Below are 15,930 nucleotides of genomic sequence, written 5' to 3'. Positions count from 1 at the left end.
GCTCCCGCTCCGGCTCCCGCTCCGGGCCCCGCTCCGGGCCCCGCTCCGGGCCCCGCTCCCGGCCGGACGCGGTGCCCATGGCAACGGGAGCGCGCGCGCCCTTCCCCTCAGCGCAGCCGCCATGATGGCTCCCCCCACACCGCTCCTGTCACCGCCATTCCCGCAACTCCCACACCAATCCCGGCCCCTCGGAGCCTCGGGAGCGGCTCCTTCTCCCCCCTTTGTGGTGGTAGGCAGAGGAAAAGGCGTCGGCGCCCCTCCCCATCCCCATCCGTGCGGAAGCCGCCAACGGCAACAGGGTGATAGCAGCTGGGAATCAAGGAGAGCACCGGCTTGGAATTCACTTTCCAGGAGCGCCGCAGCCTCCTCAGGTGATTTTTATTCAGCTAGAGCAGCTCACGCCATCCCTCTGCAATGGGATGAACGGGAGTTTCCCCCCAACAAATCCATAGGCAAACAGTTGTTACCTCCACTGCTCACTTTTATTTGTATTTAATCTCCCCCTGCTCTGTACAACAGGTCACAGACAGGTGCAGTTTGTGTACCTTGAGATATCTGTAACATCCGAGGCTGTCACCATGGAATGTCAGCTAACAGGAGAAAATGTGCTTTTTTAGCAATTGGCTTTTATTTTCGTGACTGCTGTTGGAGGTACAGGGGGGTTGAGTGTAAAATAACTCACAGAGAAGGGTTTTAATACCTCAAAGGTGATGAGGGGAGAGTTTCAGATTTAATGTTTTTAAATTTTCCATGGGGAGCAGTACCGTATAAATCAGCAAGATCATACACTTTAAAAGCATTAAAACACCAAATTAAGGTTTAGTTTTCACAGTATGTATTTTAAATGTTACATTTAAATGTTACTCAGAAGAACACCTTAAATAAAGTTACAAAATATCATAATCCAAGGGGCTGGTATAGAAAAAGAGGGAAGCCTGTGTCTTCATTAACAACGAATAAATATAACATTTAAATAGCTGCAACATACTTATCTCATGCCTTAAATAAAAATAGATGTTTATATATCTCTCTCAATATTTTAGAAGTCATTTAGTGCTACTGGAAGCTTCTAAATTACAAAGTTGGACACAGAGGATAGAAAATGACAGCAAGGCATTCCTGACACTCCCTGACAGGAGCCAGTTCAGACATCGTGGGTTTGGGCAACGACAGCAAAAGAAGTCACCAGTTTTAGGACCGAGTTGAAGGAGAAGATAAAGGGATTGCACTCCACTATGTCCCCTAAAAACTGGGATGTGGTGGTGTCACTCAGAGAGAGCCAGACCCCAATACCCGCTCCCCCAGTGCACATTCTGAGGCTGCCAGGTTCAGCACAGTGTACCATACACAAAATAGAACAATGCTCTAATGCCATATATTATTTGTTTTCCTCAAGAACTCCTCAATAGGAGGTTTGGAGCTGCAGTATACAGGCCACCCCACCAGGACAGGGATTTCAGACAGCTTCCCACTATTCCTTGGGCTTCCCCATGTAATCCCGGAACATGGAATACAGCACGCCTGCAAGACAGAAAAAAACCCCCACAATTAAAGAACTGTGTTAAATGAGAAATAATGGATTTAAAAATATGAACAGTAAGAGATGTTCTCGGCAAGACAGAATTTCCCTTCCTCCTCAGCTGTATTTTTTTAATAGCAGTGATGAACACTACAAAAATCTTCATATACAGAGAAACTGTATGAAAATATGCCGTCTATGAAAATGCAGATCCTGAGCTAATTCGAGTTGATTTTGTGGCCAAAGTCAAGCTTTTCTGTTGTTCCTGCTGGGAATACAGTATGGACAAAGAGCGTTTCATGGGATATACATTTACACACAGATGAGACCTGGGATGTACAGATCAGGGGCACAGTGTCTCTGTACTTTCAGAGACACAACTGCAGTCCTGAAAATATATATATACACATATATAAAAATAAAAATATAGAATATCATGGTCTACACACGCTGTAGATCTTCCAATGTATTAAATTCAGAAACAGCAACATATTTACAAGGGAAAATATTAGTGTCAGATGAATGTTTCGTTTTTTTGGCCTCTAAAAGGCAGAGAAATAGAACCTCACATTCCATGTCTAGACATAATCAAAACTGCTACTCTGAAATTAAACACTTAAGTACATAAAATCAGATTACTCCAGAAAGGCTGGTCAAGCACCAATAAGGAGCACAAACATCCTGAAATCAATGTTCTGGATACTTCCATCCCGAGGCCGTGCCATGTACACTGCATTATCCACTGGGAGAGATGCAAGAGGCTCTCCATGGGTTGCCCCTCCCAAGGACAGCTCCCATTCCATACGTACCACACGTCAGGGCTCCCACGGCGAAGCCCTGCGCTGCCACACGCATGTGGATCAGGTGAAGGGACATTTTTGTGTCACCTCTGTGCTTCAGCCTGTACAGCCCGTAGCCAACCACAGCGGCGAAGCCGGCCATCCCTGCAAGGCAAGGAGAGCACCCCTCTGAGTGGAGATCCGGGGCATCGGGAGGACTGAAGGGACCCACCTAAACAGAACAGCCTGCAAATCACTGAGCTGTTTAGGTTGGGAAAGACCCTTAAGATCATGGGGTCCAACCATTCCCCCGCAACTGTCAAGGCCACCACGACACCATGTCCCCAAGTGTCACATCTATACAGTTTTTCAATCCTTCCATCAATGGTGACTCCACCACTGCCCTGGGCAGCCCTTTCCCTTGAAGAAATTTTTCCTAATATCCAGTCTAAACCTCCCCTGGCACAACTTGAGGCCATTCTCTGTTATCCAAAAATAAGCCTGTTTTGGTCTGACCCCTCTGGTTTTGTGTAGTGGTAAATCCTGGCCCATCTCCTGGTTTCACTCCAGTGCCACCTCACTCAATGCACAAGTCAGTGCAGGAAAGAGCAAGAGACTTCCAGCAGCATTAAAATGCCAAAGGAGCAGCTCAAGGTGTCAGAATTCCCTGGATATTTTTCAGGCAGAACCAGGGCTCCTTGCACCCCCTTTCCTGGATGGACACTCACACCCAAGACCCCAGCTCAGCTGCTGCTTGGACTCTCAGCATGTGGATGCTCCCTGATGTACCCACTGGCCTGCTGCAGTTGCTGTTTTGGGCGTTGTCACGTTTGGCCAGGTGCCACGAGGGCAGGACAAGTCACATGTTATTGTCCCCAAGCTGTGAGGAGGGAGGCTCTGCCAGGTCTCTTTCCCAGGGCCAGAATTCACTGATAGTCCTTCAGCAGAGCAAATAGCCCCCGGCTTTGCCAGCTCCAACCTCTGAACACTGATGCTCTCACAGAATACATGGCAGCAATGCACAAACTTTTCCATTTCCATCCATTTCACTCCATTTTTAGGATTATTTGCACAGTTTAAAGGTGGCTGCCAAGTTTTAAGCACTGTGTATAATTTACTGAGCAGAGCACAGGCAGTTTGTCTCCCTGAGCTGGAGCATTGCCAGTGCCACCAGGAAGCTATAAACACTTAATTCCTGTGGCACCTTCATTAAATACCAATTAAGAGTTTTAGGGCGTTCAAGCTCTGACAGAAGGCCAAAGGTGAGTTCTGACAATCTGCTTCGGGGAACTGGAACTCGTGGAGGTCATGATACTCCTGAGCAAGGTGGAGACAAAGTCCTGTGACCACGGAACCAGTGACGGAAATCTGCTGGCAAACGCTCGGAACAGTTCACCCCAAGTGACCCTGCTGCTCTCCATTTAAGGTGGCTGGCAATCAAAACGTGTCTCGTGTCAGACAAAAGCTGATCCCTGCTCCCCTCAGAAGCTTTTTGGGGGTCTCAGCAGAGAGGCTGCGAACTTCAACAACTTCCTCAAGCTGGGTAACATTAAATTTATTAAAAAAATGCATTTTGAACTAAGTCATGGCAGCAGAGGGCTGAAACGTTTACCAGACAGGCTGTAATTTAAATCCTTCTAGTTTGTATTTTGATAGCTTTTAAGTCACTTTGTAGTGGTCACATAATTCCCAGGAACTGTGCTCCAGAACAGCTGCACAACACACTCCTTAACCACCTGACAGCATCACTTTAATGTGTTTTCTAACCTCACCTAAAAAGCCTTTCAGGGTTTTTTGGTTTGGGGTTTTTTCTTATACTTGGAGGTTGTGAGTTTTTTTATTTAAGGTAACAGACCTCATTAATTTCCCTCTTTCTTGTAGGACAAATATTATGGGGAAGTAATTTCTAAGTGATTTCCTGTTCACAGAAAAAAGGTGAACAGTGATGGTGGTTGCCCTGTCGATTGTGCAAACACATTTCTCCATTTTTGAACTCACCAATGGGCACAAATGGCGTCTCCTTAAATTTTCTTATCAGCTTCGAGGTCTGGCTGGTGTCTGCCTCATACTCAGAGAAAACGGATTCCTGGCTGGGTGACATGGTGGCTGTGAAGACAAAGAGCCTCGCTTCAGGTTTTGGAAACTCCAAATTAAGAGAACCTTTAGGAAAAGAAAATCCTTTGTGTATTCCACCAGTCACAAATATCCAGGTAGTGAGATATAAGAACAGGAGCCATGGACAGATGGTTTAATTCAAGTGAAGCCTTGGGAAGCAGGATTGTTGCTTACCAGGAGAGATAAGAACCAGTACAAAACCAAATAAAGTAGGAAAGCAAAAAACTTCTGCCATCTGTTTTCACACCGTTACAGATCCCAGTGACCTTCCCATGCTCACAGGCAGCCACAGAAAGCTTTGGTCACTGCCTGCCTTTCCTTTTAAGAATTCCATGCCTCACCACTCCGCTTGGCTTTCGCAGGCTGGTCCTTTATGGCAGTTCTGACCTCAGCAAAGCTCACTTCTCCCCTCTCGTTCCCTGCCAAGAGCAGCAGCCACAGCATTCGGGTTGGGAAGCACAAGCCACTGCACAAGGTCAGCCCCGCCTGGCAGCTCCTCAATCACTACAGCCTATCCCACCTCAACACAATTCCAAATTCCTGATGGAGAACACAGGGATGGAAAACGGCCACCGCTGAGGAGCTGGAGGAAGTCCTGAAGCCCTCAATAGGTGCAGACTCGTGTGGGGACACATCAGGACGAGAAATCACACACAAGCAATTTCTCACCTTCCCCTGAGGAAAATAAAAAGTAGTAAGAGCCCTGAGAAGGGCTCCACTCACAAAACCATCAGCACCAAAGTGAGACCATCCTCCAGAACCTCCCAGCTTTCTGTGCTGGGAATTACACAGATTACACCAAAACCTGTTCCCTCCTCAGTGCTCGGCACAACCATCGTTCAATTAATGACAATTTCTGCCCAGTGACACCACAGAGGGCCCCGCTAGAAAAATCTCTACTGCTATTATTCAGGTTTGCTGCCAACAGCAAAACACAGCTCAGGGGCACATGGAAAGGCTCCAAGCTCTCAGAATAAACTAAGAGGAATTTCATTAAGCAGAGGCCAGTAACCATAGGCAGAGGAGACATTTCAAAGGTGGCTGTGCTCTCTGGTTACGCAGCATTTAGTGCACGCCCATGTGAGCAGACTGACTGGTTTTCAAACCATTTCCTCTGCAAGGCCAAAGGATTTGGCCTCTCTATGCCTGCTATAACCACCCTTATTTGCTAAATGTAAATTATAATTTTAGCCTGACTCATTCAGAGAAGGAAACAAGAGTTCCCTACCACTCAGCAAAGGAGGAGACAGCCAGAGGTTAGATTTACACAAGAAAACTATATTAAAAGTGAAACAATTCATCCACCACGAGAAGTTTCTGTGACCTTCAGCTCAGACCAAGATGAGCACAGGGCAAGAGGAAACCATGTGAAACACACGGCCCGGCTGCCCTGACCTTGCCGACACCGAACAGGGAGGTCAGGGCACCTGCGTCACCCACGGGGGACACTGAGGGAGGACCATGGGTGGGAAGTTGACAGGTCCCAGCATCCCTCCCGGCAAGGTGGAGGCTCTAGGTACCCCCAGGCTGCCTTCCGCCTACCCAGCTCCACATGGGCATCCTTCCCCACTCCAGCCCCAGGCCCCCGCACCCCACACAGGGGCTCTTCCCCAAGGCAGCCCCACTCACCTTCACCGCACTCCGGCCTTCCGCCCCAGGTTCCCGCACCCCATATGGGGCCTCTGCCCCACTCCAGCCCCAGACACTTTCACCCCACATGGGAACCCTTCCCCGCTCCAGCCCCAGGCACCCGCAGCCCCCTCCAGAACTGTGGCTGTGTCCCTGGCTGTGCCGCGGGTGCCGCCCGCCCCAGGCCCGGCTCTCACCGCAGCGATCCGATACCGGCCGGCGTCTGCCGCGCCTAGCCCCGCCCCCGCCCCTTATTGGCCGCCTACGCCCCGCCCCTCAGCCGGGACCACAACTCCCAGCGTGCTGCGCGCCCGCGCGCTCGCCAACAGCCAATCCGGAAGGCGCCCGGGGCCACCGCTTCCTTATACGGGCGAGGGGGGCGTTGACGTAAGTGCGCGGCGCTGCGCATTGCGGCGGGGCGGCGGTGGCGCGGGGCGGCCGACAGGGGGCGCTGCGGGGCCCAGCCCCGCCTCAGTGGCGGCCGGCGCGGGTTCGCGGTGCCGAGAGCAGAGCTCGGGCTCTGGTTTAGCCCCAAAACAGGGGGGCCGGCATCGTCTGCAGGGTGCAAAAACAGGGTGGAAAAGCTGTGGCTTCTGCAGCTTGTCTGCTTTTCGCTTCAGAAACTTCTCGCGTTGTCACACTGTGACGCGGAGTCAGATGGAGTGACAGGACAAAAGCGAACAGTTTGAAATTAAAAGACGAGAGCTGTAGATTAGATATTGTGAAGAAATTGTTCCCTGTGAGGGTGGGGAGGCCCTGGCACAGGGTGCCCAGAGCAGCTGTGGCTGCCCCTGGATCCCTGGAAGTGGCCAGGGCCAGGTTGGGCATTGGGGCTTGGAGCAGCCTGGGACAGTGGAAGGTGTCCCTGTGCAAGGCAGGGGGTGGGACGTGTGCGGGAAATCCCGCTATGAAAAGCCTGTGTCCATAAAGGAGACAGAGCAGTGCAGCAACTTATTCGAATGAAGGGAGAGAGGCCGCTGGGGCACACGCTCTCGAGGTTTCGAAGGGCGCAGCCTCCTTCTATCCCAAACTCTCGGCCGCACGTTGTCCTCTTCCTTTCCCCATTGCTGAGGTACCAGGAAGGTGCAGCCTTCCCAAACTGCCTACCACATACTCCCCCTTACACATTATTTGTCCCCTAAGTTTAGAAACTCAGGGTTGTGTTGCCCCATTTGTCTGTTTGAGGAGTCAAACTGTCTGGGTGGTAACAAACCTGCAGCTTGAAGCTGGTGGAGACATTAAGACCCATTTCAAAGACGTTAACACCCATCCCTTCACCCATGGAATTGTTTGTAAAGACATCAGCACGTCTTCCCTATCAGACGGCATGGTCTTTAAGGTCCCTTCCAACCCAAACCATTCTGAGATTCTGTGAAAGTTGGGCTCTGCCTTTGTCCATTGCTGAAGAGCTTCCACCTGATGTCAGTCATAGAATGGTTTGGGTTGGAAGGGACCTTAAAGCTCATCCTGTTCCACCCCCTTCCATGGCCAGGGGCACCTTCCACCAGACCATGTTGGTCCAAGCCCCATCCAACTTTGAACACTTCCAGGAACGGGACAGCCACAGCTTCTCTGGCTTTCCCTCAGTCTGGTTTTCCTGCTGGTGAATTATGTCATTGACTATGTCTTCCCAAATTTCAGCTTTCAAGCAGAGCTCTCTTTACCCGCACTGTGTGCCAGGATTTTGATGCCCAAAGACAACCTAGAAATTGCTCCTGACTTAAACCGTTCTCTGGAGGAGGAAGAAAAATCCACTGGGATCCCAAAGATGCCTTAAACCTTCTCCTAAACCCGAGAACAGCTCATCAGACCAAAACAGCAAAGATGAATCCTTTTGTCCCTCCGCCCAGTGCTCCTGTGTGGTGTTTTTGCCTCACCATCTCCAAGCTGGGAGAAGGCAGAGCTGCTGCTCCTGCAGGGTCACTCTGCCACAGACACGTGGCATTTTGGGCAGCACAAAATAAAGTAGCTCAGACAAGTGCTGCATCTCTCTAAATGTGCTTCCCATTACCCCTGATCTGGTTACCTTAATTGCCAAAGCCATTAGGGCTCTGCAGTCTGAAAGGAAACAAAAAATCTATGCAATTACCAGCCCCCAAATTGAGTTAAAATTTTGTAATATATTACAGTGAAGGCCACTTTCTCCAGTGACTCTCAGAGGCACATTTAATTCCCTGCTTCAGGGCAGAAACTCAATTAAAAACAAAAACTTATTTCATTTTAACTGCTGGCCTAATGAAACCTCTGTCACCTGCAGCTTTCCTGTGTGCGTGTCCAGTGTCTCAGCTCTATGAGTGGCTTCTTGCTCTCTGCTAATGTGTGTGTTGCACACACATTATTATAATATATATTTATTATAGGGTATATTTTAAGTGCAGTGGCAGCAGCAGCTGATGGTGGCAAACATGGAAATGGGTAAAAATAACACAAATTTCTCTCTGTGAATCCACCTGCCACAGGGCAGGTTGGATGTGCAGCTGTGGCCATCACTGCTGCTCTGCTCTCCTGTTTTTACCAGCGTGGTTTGCGGTGTATAAAACACACCAGGAGTGGCACAGGGAAATCCTTGGCACAGCCAGGGTGTTCCCATGGCCCTGTTTGTTGGTGAGATGAGGAAACAAGCAGGAAACTCACCAATGCTGATGTCCAAAAACTCCTCCAATAAACCACTTCATCAGAAACACTTTTGGCAGAGGCCATTTCTGCTCTGGCAGGGGATGAGGATCCTGCAGCATCCAGGTGGCAAGTGGGTTGTTCAGATTTCCTGGAAAACACACAGATTTTTACAGCAGGGTCGCAACCCTGGCAGCTGCTGTAGATGTCGTGCTCAGACAGAGGGTGGAGATCATTCCTCCAGTGCTCCCAGGGAATAATGAACACCAGGAAAAGCAAAACAAAACCAGTGAGGTTACGCTGAGCTCACATTTCCTGACTGTGCTCTTGCACAGTGAAAGAAGTTACTAAAATCCTGATCTGAGCCTCTGGCAGGATGGAAGCAGGAGAAGAAGCTCCTGTAAGTGCCTTTTCTGCTTCTTGCTTGTAGACACAACTGCACAAGAAACCTGGCAAGGTTCTCTGTTGTTTCTGAGAAGTAGCCCGTTTGGGATTGGGATTAATTTCTGAGCTCAGCCCTCCCTTCCACTCTGAGCTATGGGATGGGGATGTGGACGCCAGTGCTGGGCTGATATGGAGGGGGAAAGATGTGGCAGAGGGAGGAAAAGCATCTCAGTGGGCTGGAAGAGACCCCAAATGCAAATTTTGGGAATGGTTTGTCCTGATATGGGCACAGGGGGTGTGAGGGGGAAGGTGTTTAGGAGTCTCGGGTGTTGTTGTGATCAGCAGCGTGGGCAGCTTTGCTTTCCTCTCAAAGGCCTGCAGTCACAGCTGAGGGTGAATCTCCTCCAAAATGTGATACAGAAAAGAAATATAAAAAAGCTCATTCCCAGACAGATCTTTTTGTGGCATTTTCCCATGGCAGATCCCTGCACTCCCACTGCTCTGTCTGAAGTGCTCTGCAGCACTTGCCAAAGAATTGTGAGACAGCACAAAAACATTTCAATCCAGCTCAAACCCATTTTCCTTTTCTTTTCAGCTGCCTGGAACTGCCTGGAATGCATATGTAAGCAAATTTAGTCATGGAAACGCAGCAGGTATGTCCAGAGCTTCACCCCTTACAGCTGCACACCCACAGGCATCCTCAGCACCCCACTCTGAGCCTGGGGTGTTTTCCTTAACCCCAGTGGGATGCAGGGTTTTTGTGGGGAGGGAGCCATCCCTAAAACCTGCAGAGCCACCATGGGAATATGTACAACCAGCACAACCAGGGACCAACAGCTTCGTGTTCTCATTTCTGCGTGGCTGCGGCTCTCTGCAGGGAGAAACAGATCCTCAAGGAGAGACTGGAGCTACACAGCCAAACGTGCTTGGGCTTGCTGGAAAATGAGCCCCCGGGGAAAGATAGGCAGCTTTGGCCATGGCTGAAAAAATGTGTGCTTTAGGGGTGGAGGGGTGTTTACATGATTTTTTGCAAAACTGTTTTTTGTTTTGCTGTCAGAATCTGAAGATTAACCTTGATTTTTAAACTCCTCATTAACCTTCATGGTGCCAACAGCACCAGGCAAATCCCCTCTCTCACTGTGTGAAATGGGCTCCTCAGTGACAGCATTTTTCTTGAAAATCAGATTCCAGAAATAGGAGGCTCCCAATCACTCACCATTTCCTGAAATCGGGGCTGCAGCTGTCTAAACACTGACATCCACAGTTCCAGGGAGTGATCACTGCAGGGGTGGTCTCATTCCTCGTCTTTTCCAGAATTGATTCCAGCAATGTTCTTCCAGCTGAATCTCTCCCTCTAACCATAATTCAGGGCTGGATTCTGTGTGGAGCAGCCTGGTCTAGTGGAAGGTGTGGTTGGAATGAGATGATCTTCAAGGTTCATTCCAACCCAAACCATTCTGGGATTCTATGAATTCTGTATTTTCCACTTACTAATGCCTTTTACAAGAATCCATGTCTTGGTGTCCTAGAGTTGGCACGGAGAGGGGTCAGTGTCCTCCCAGGAGCAGGGAGATGTTCAGCATTTCCCCTCTGGGAACAGCCCCACTGACATGAAGGTGCTGGTGGCAGGTTCTGCTTCACCAAGAACTGAGATGCTGCTTTCTCAGTAGTGACCCAGGTGAATATAAGCAGCTCACAGTGAGCTGTGGCAGTGGATTTCCCGTAATTTGGAGCAGAAACTTCCCCAAAAGCTTGTGGTGGTGTCAGGTGGAAGTAGTGATTTATGTCAGAGGAAACCATGCTCATTCATTTTCAAATTTTATGTGTCCGAGTAAGAAAAGCAGAATTAACTTGGGGTTTTAGTTTTTTTTATATGTACATGTAGACAGCTATCCCCGTGCTTAGGCAAATGCCAAGTTGTGCAAAATACTCACCAGACAGTGGCAGAAATTTAAACCTGTGAAATGCCAGTACCTGAAGGGAGCCTACAAGAAATACAAAGGGGGGCTTTTTTACAAGAGCATGGAGTGACAGGACAAAGGGTAATGGATTCAGACTGAAGGAGGGTAGGTTTGGATTAAATCTTAGGAAGAAGTTCTTTGCTGTGAGGCTCTGGCATAGGGTGCCCAGAGAAGCTGTGGCTGCCTCATCTGTGGAAGTTTCCCAGGCCAGGTTGGATGGGGCTTGGAGCAACCTGGGATAGTGGAAGATGTCCCTGCCCATGGCAGGGGGCAGAGATGATCTTTAAGGTTCCTTCCAACCCAAATCATTTCGTGATTCCATAAACGAACGAAAAACCCTCTGTGATGTGATGTTTGCTTCCTATGTGAGTTGGAACAGCGCTTTGATCCCTTTCCCTTGCTTCTAGGCAGCCCCTTGTCAAACACAACCTCAAGAGTGACAGCAACAACCACAGACCCGTGGCTGGATGCTGCCAATTCAAGTCAGTACCCGTATGAGTACCTGGATGAGGAGGATTATGGGCTCTATGGCCTCTGCACCAAAGAGGAGGTGCTCTCCTTCAGCAGGGTGTTCTTGCCATCATTTTACACCGTGATCTTCCTGGTTGGCATGGCTGGGAATGCCCTCCTGTTTATTGTCCTCCTCATGTACATCAAGAAGAAAAAGAAGATGACTGAGCTGTACCTGCTGAACCTGGTAGTTTCAGACTTCTTCCTGCTACTGACCCTTCCTTTCTGGGCTCTACACATTTCTCAGTGGGTCACCTGGGACATCTTGTGCCCGGTCTTAAACGCCATGTACACTCTGAACTTCTACAGTGGCATCTTCTTTGTGAGCTGCATGAGCTTGGACATGTATCTGCAGATAGTTCATGCTTGCTCGCCTCACAGCTCCATGGTGTGGAGGAATTCCATCCTCGTCTTGTTGGTGATGTGGATCCTTTCCATAGCTCTCTCCATTCCTGATGGCCTCTTCACCAGCACAAGACAAATCCACAACGAAACCATCATGTGCACCCAGGATTATGGCCAGGAACACTTATTCTGGAAAGTTGTCTTTCAGGTGATTCAAAACATCCTGGGATTCCTTTTCCCCTTCCTCTTCATGACGTTCTGCTACTGCCGCATTGCGTGTGTCCTCAGCACCTCGCAGATACCTGGCTCCAGGAGAGCTCTCTGCTTAGTCCTTACTCTGGTGGGGGTCTTCTTTGTCCTGTGGTGTCCTTACAATGTTGTCCTCATCCTCCACTCCCTACAAGATGTCGGTGTGATCAGGAGCTGTGAAAGCAGTAGGAAACTGGACTATGCCTTGCAGATCACAGAGAGCTTGTCCTTTGTCCACTGCTGTCTCAACCCCTTGCTCTATGCTTTTGTGAAGAAACGGTTCAGGGCATATTTGTGGAAGATCCCTCAGGCCATTTTCAGGAGAGGCGCTTTCTTCCCCACCCAGGAGTCCCAGACGAGCCCCTCTGGCAGCAGATACCCAGTTGAGATAGAAATCTTGAGCATCACAAATGCATCATAAATATTCACATTATTTACATTATGTGTGTGCCCTCTATGCTGTATTTTACTGGTCCTGCCCATGATGGAGTTGGTGTGAGCCCACAGCACTGTGTAACCAGATAGTTCATCCTAGAAACAACCTCGAGATGAAGGACTTTCCATATTGGGATTGGAAAAGTACACATGGGATTTGTTTCTGTTGCAAGTGGAATTATTATGAAAGGATTGTCCTGGATTTACACTAGTGGAAGAAACCCAGTTCTCATCTGGAGTATGTGAGGCATTAGCAAATAAAGGAGCAGATTTCTCAGTGTTGTGCCTTAAAAAATGCAAACTGAAACTTCAGAAGAAATTCTCCTCCACCCTGGCATGGGCTGGGAAATGGATTTCCATGCTCATCCATCAGGCCAGAAACACAGCCAGGGGGTGGCTTTGCTTCTCCTGGCTTCTTACCATCTGCCAGATGATTTAACTGGGTGTGAACAAGTTCAGAAACCAGCCGAGGTGGCAAAATATCTGAAAGAGAAATACAATGACAATTCTAATGAGAACAAGCTCCTTGCAATAGGATGGGCTTTGGCATGTGCCTATCGCACACTGCAGCAGGTAAAGGCATGGTGGGCAGTGGTCCAAATACAAGTATGGGGAGGCCTGGCAGATTGATTACATCACACTGCCTCAAACCCGCCAAGGCAAGCGCTGTGTGCTCACAATGGTAGAAGCCACCACAGGATGACTGGAGACCTACCCTGTGCCTCACGCTACTGCCCGGAACACCATCCTGGGCCTGGAAAAGCAAGTCCTTTGGAGGCATGGCACCCCTGAGAGAATCGAGTCTGACAATGGGACTCATTTCAAGAACAGCCTTATTAACACCTGGGCTAGAGAACATGGCATTGAGTGGGTGTGCCACATCCCTTACCATGCACCAGCTGCAGGCAAGGTGGAATGGTGCAATGGATTGTTGAAAACCACCTTGAAGGCACTGGGTGGGGGAACTTTCAAAAATTGGGAACAGTATCTAGCAAAGGCCACCTGGTTAGTTAACACCTGAGGTTCCACCAATAGAGCTGGTCCAGCCCAATCTGAATCCCTGCATACAACAGATGGAGATAAGGTCCCAGTAGTGCATGTCAGAGGTCTGCTAGGAAAGACTGTGGGGATAAATTCTGCCTCGAGTACAGACCAACCCATCCGTGGGGTTGTCTTTGCTCAGGAACCTGGTTGCACATGGTGGGTAATGCAGAAAGATGGAACAACACCTTGTGTACCACAGGAGGATCTGATTGTTGGGTGAGAACCATGCCTGTGTACCACTGCTCACTGAGGGTCACTGTTTGTACATAGCTGTGTATATATAGATATGTATGTATTGATGTGTGTGTTTAGAGTTAGAATATATTTGTTTGGGCATTGAGCCAACGATACAGGATAAGGGGTGGAATGTCTTGGGGTGACCTTATGATGTGTATCCCATATCGCTGCCTATGCCCAGAAATTAACTTTGTGCCTTTCTATGCCTCTAAACTGAGCCTGAGAGGGGGAAGGAAAAACTGAGCAAAACTTTTTCAAAGCAGTTTGCAGCAGAGACTGAGAGCTGATCTTGCTTTTCCTTCCCTGGAATTTCGGATTTTCTCCCTTTTCTACTGGACTGCTTCAACCTCAGAGCACATCAGGAGGCCTTTCCACCGAGCACAGAGGGCCTGGCCCTGGGCCAAGCCCCAGCTCCGAGGAGACCAAAGGGAGGACTCGAACACTTTCCCAGGTTTTTTCTCCACAGCGAGAGATTTTATTATTTAGCATTATTTTCCTTTTCCCATGTGTTTGGTAAATAAATAGTCTTATCTCCTTCACTTTCCTTCGAGGAAAATTTATTTTTTCCCGAATCTGGTGGGGGAGGGGTGGTTGTGCCTTCTCTCAGAGGATATATTTCTAAATTTGGCCAAACCGGAACACCGGGATAATCTCATTTTCTACCAGGAGATACAATGGGAAGCACTGGACACCTTTAAGCTGAGTTGTTCCAGGTCATGATGAGCTGTGCCACACTCAGACCTGCTGAGCAGGGAGCTGTGACTCTCTGAGGGATAGAGCTTTGGTTAGAGATCAGTTCGATCATCAATGATTTGAGACCAGTTCGATCAGAACAAAGTTTAAACCAGTAACAACCAGTGAGGAGGAGAAAAAAAGTGGGCTCAGCAGAACACTGGTGGAGGTATTTGCCTTCCAGAGATCTGGTTTGACAAGATAAAAAAGATCCATGGATACCACATGTAACATAAATATTGGCTTTGCAACACTGCACAGTGAGAGCATGGCCTGAACAGACAAGCGCAGAGAGCTGTTGGCTAATCCTTATTACCCAGTGCAGTTTTGAAGTTCAAGGTTCTGAGTTTGCTGACTTATTTAAAGGTGTCATTCACCCCAGATGCTCCTGAACCTTAAATGGTTGCTTTCCATCCTGAAAACCTATTAAGCCTGAGAGTTGCCTAGAGTTGTACAAATAAAATTATTAATTTAAGAGAAGGCACTCATCACCTTGATTTTGTTACATAGGGTTGCAGGACCGAGAAGGGCTTTGAGTTGATCACTGATGTTATTTTTCTTCCTAACATTGCTACAGTGTTTTTCCAAAATGGTAAGGTTGGGAGCTTTCCTTAAAAAAAGAAAGCCAGAATAAATATTTAGCTCATGTTATGATGTGGCTTTTATTCCACGGATCAGGTCACTGGAGGGAATGTAGAAAGGGACAGCAGCTGGGAAGCAAAAAAGAAGATGAAGATGGTGATCCCAGACAGAGGAAGGCTTGTGGGACTGTGGAAAACTTATGATGGGATGCTCAGGGGAAGGGCAAAGGTGGGGAAATAGAGGGGAGTAATGTCACTCTCCATCCTACATGAGAAGAGGTCCAAGCATCAGTGTCTGGGACAGGCTGTGGTGACAGTCTGGGTAGATCAGGGTGGCAGCACTCAGAGGAGCAGTGCCAGATGGGACACAGGGTCCCTGCCATCATCTCCAAACCCCATCTGGAGAGAGGGGAGCTAGGGAGCTTGAGAAGCAGAATGGAAAGTGGGTAAAGAAGTGCTGTGGTCTCTGTGAGCACAGCTCTCCAGCCAGGGGGTGGGTGAGACATTTGCAAGCTCTGGACTCATCTGGTGCCAAGCAAATGCAGTGACTCAAGCTCTCCTCACTCGTGGGGCAGTTCAGCTGCTTTACTTTGCACTCAGACAGAGCAGTAGCACTTGCACTGTTCATTGGCAAAGCACTCCTGAGATGCTGTGTGTTGTGGAGAATGTCAAAATGTCAGAGACTTTTCCTTCTCTCGGCTTTTGAGACTAAATTGGCTCAGCTGTGACCCACTTCCCTTGGTCCTGTGCTCATCTCCAGTAGCATGTCCAACATCCACTCTTGGTTTCATTTTTTC

General features: G+C 48.8%; 2 protein-coding genes across 4 annotated transcripts; one reads left to right on the top strand and one right to left on the bottom strand.

Annotated features, from left to right (window-relative positions):
• Window positions 1-463: 463 nt before the first annotated feature.
• On the bottom strand, window positions 464-6,296 carry HIGD1A (HIG1 hypoxia inducible domain family member 1A). 3 transcript variants are annotated; one of them, XM_039549825.1, is made up of 4 exons: window positions 6,240-6,296; window positions 4,297-4,404; window positions 2,329-2,463; window positions 464-1,521 (listed from the first exon to the last, which is right to left on the bottom strand). In XM_039549825.1, the coding sequence occupies exons 2-4, from the start codon at window positions 4,397-4,399 to the stop codon at window positions 1,472-1,474; spliced, it is 288 nt and encodes a 95-aa protein (XP_039405759.1). In that variant the 5' UTR covers window positions 4,400-4,404; window positions 6,240-6,296; the 3' UTR covers window positions 464-1,471. The 3 variants fall into 3 exon arrangements, with proteins under 3 accessions (XP_039405759.1, XP_039405760.1, XP_010393073.1); XM_039549826.1 differs by having other exon boundaries at window positions 4,297-4,458; window positions 6,240-6,284; XM_010394771.4 differs by lacking the exon at window positions 6,240-6,296 and adding an exon at window positions 6,043-6,140.
• A 2,610-nt stretch (window positions 6,297-8,906) lies between these two features.
• On the top strand, window positions 8,907-13,208 carry ACKR2 (atypical chemokine receptor 2). The gene is made up of 3 exons (XM_010394770.4): window positions 8,907-9,055; window positions 9,635-9,692; window positions 11,408-13,208. Exons 1-3 carry the CDS (start codon window positions 9,032-9,034, stop codon window positions 12,523-12,525), a joined length of 1,200 nt encoding a protein of 399 aa, XP_010393072.1. The 5' UTR covers window positions 8,907-9,031; the 3' UTR covers window positions 12,526-13,208.
• Window positions 13,209-15,930: the final 2,722 nt, after the last annotated feature.

Source organism: Corvus cornix, chromosome 2 (genome assembly GCF_000738735.6).
Source record: "Corvus cornix cornix isolate S_Up_H32 chromosome 2, ASM73873v5, whole genome shotgun sequence".
Classification (NCBI taxonomy): domain Eukaryota; kingdom Metazoa; phylum Chordata; class Aves; order Passeriformes; family Corvidae; genus Corvus; species Corvus cornix.
This window is presented reverse-complemented; position numbering and strand designations above follow the sequence as displayed.

Coding starts and splice junctions, on each gene's coding strand:
- HIGD1A (XM_039549825.1), bottom strand. CDS start 4,399: ATGTCACCCAGCCAGGAATCCGTTTTCTCTGAGTATGAGGCAGACACC. Junction 2,464..4,296: donor GACGCCATTTGTGCCCATTG/GTGAGTTCAAAA, acceptor CTTGCCTTGCAG/GGATGGCCGGCTTCGCCGCT. Junction 1,522..2,328: donor CGTGGGAGCCCTGACGTGTG/GTACGTATGGAA, acceptor TCTGTCTTGCAG/GCGTGCTGTATTCCATGTTC.
- ACKR2 (XM_010394770.4), top strand. CDS start 9,032: ATGGAAGCAGGAGAAGAAGCTCCT. Junction 9,056..9,634: donor AAGCAGGAGAAGAAGCTCCT/GTAAGTGCCTTT, acceptor TTTTCTTTTCAG/CTGCCTGGAACTGCCTGGAA. Junction 9,693..11,407: donor TAGTCATGGAAACGCAGCAG/GTATGTCCAGAG, acceptor CCTTGCTTCTAG/GCAGCCCCTTGTCAAACACA.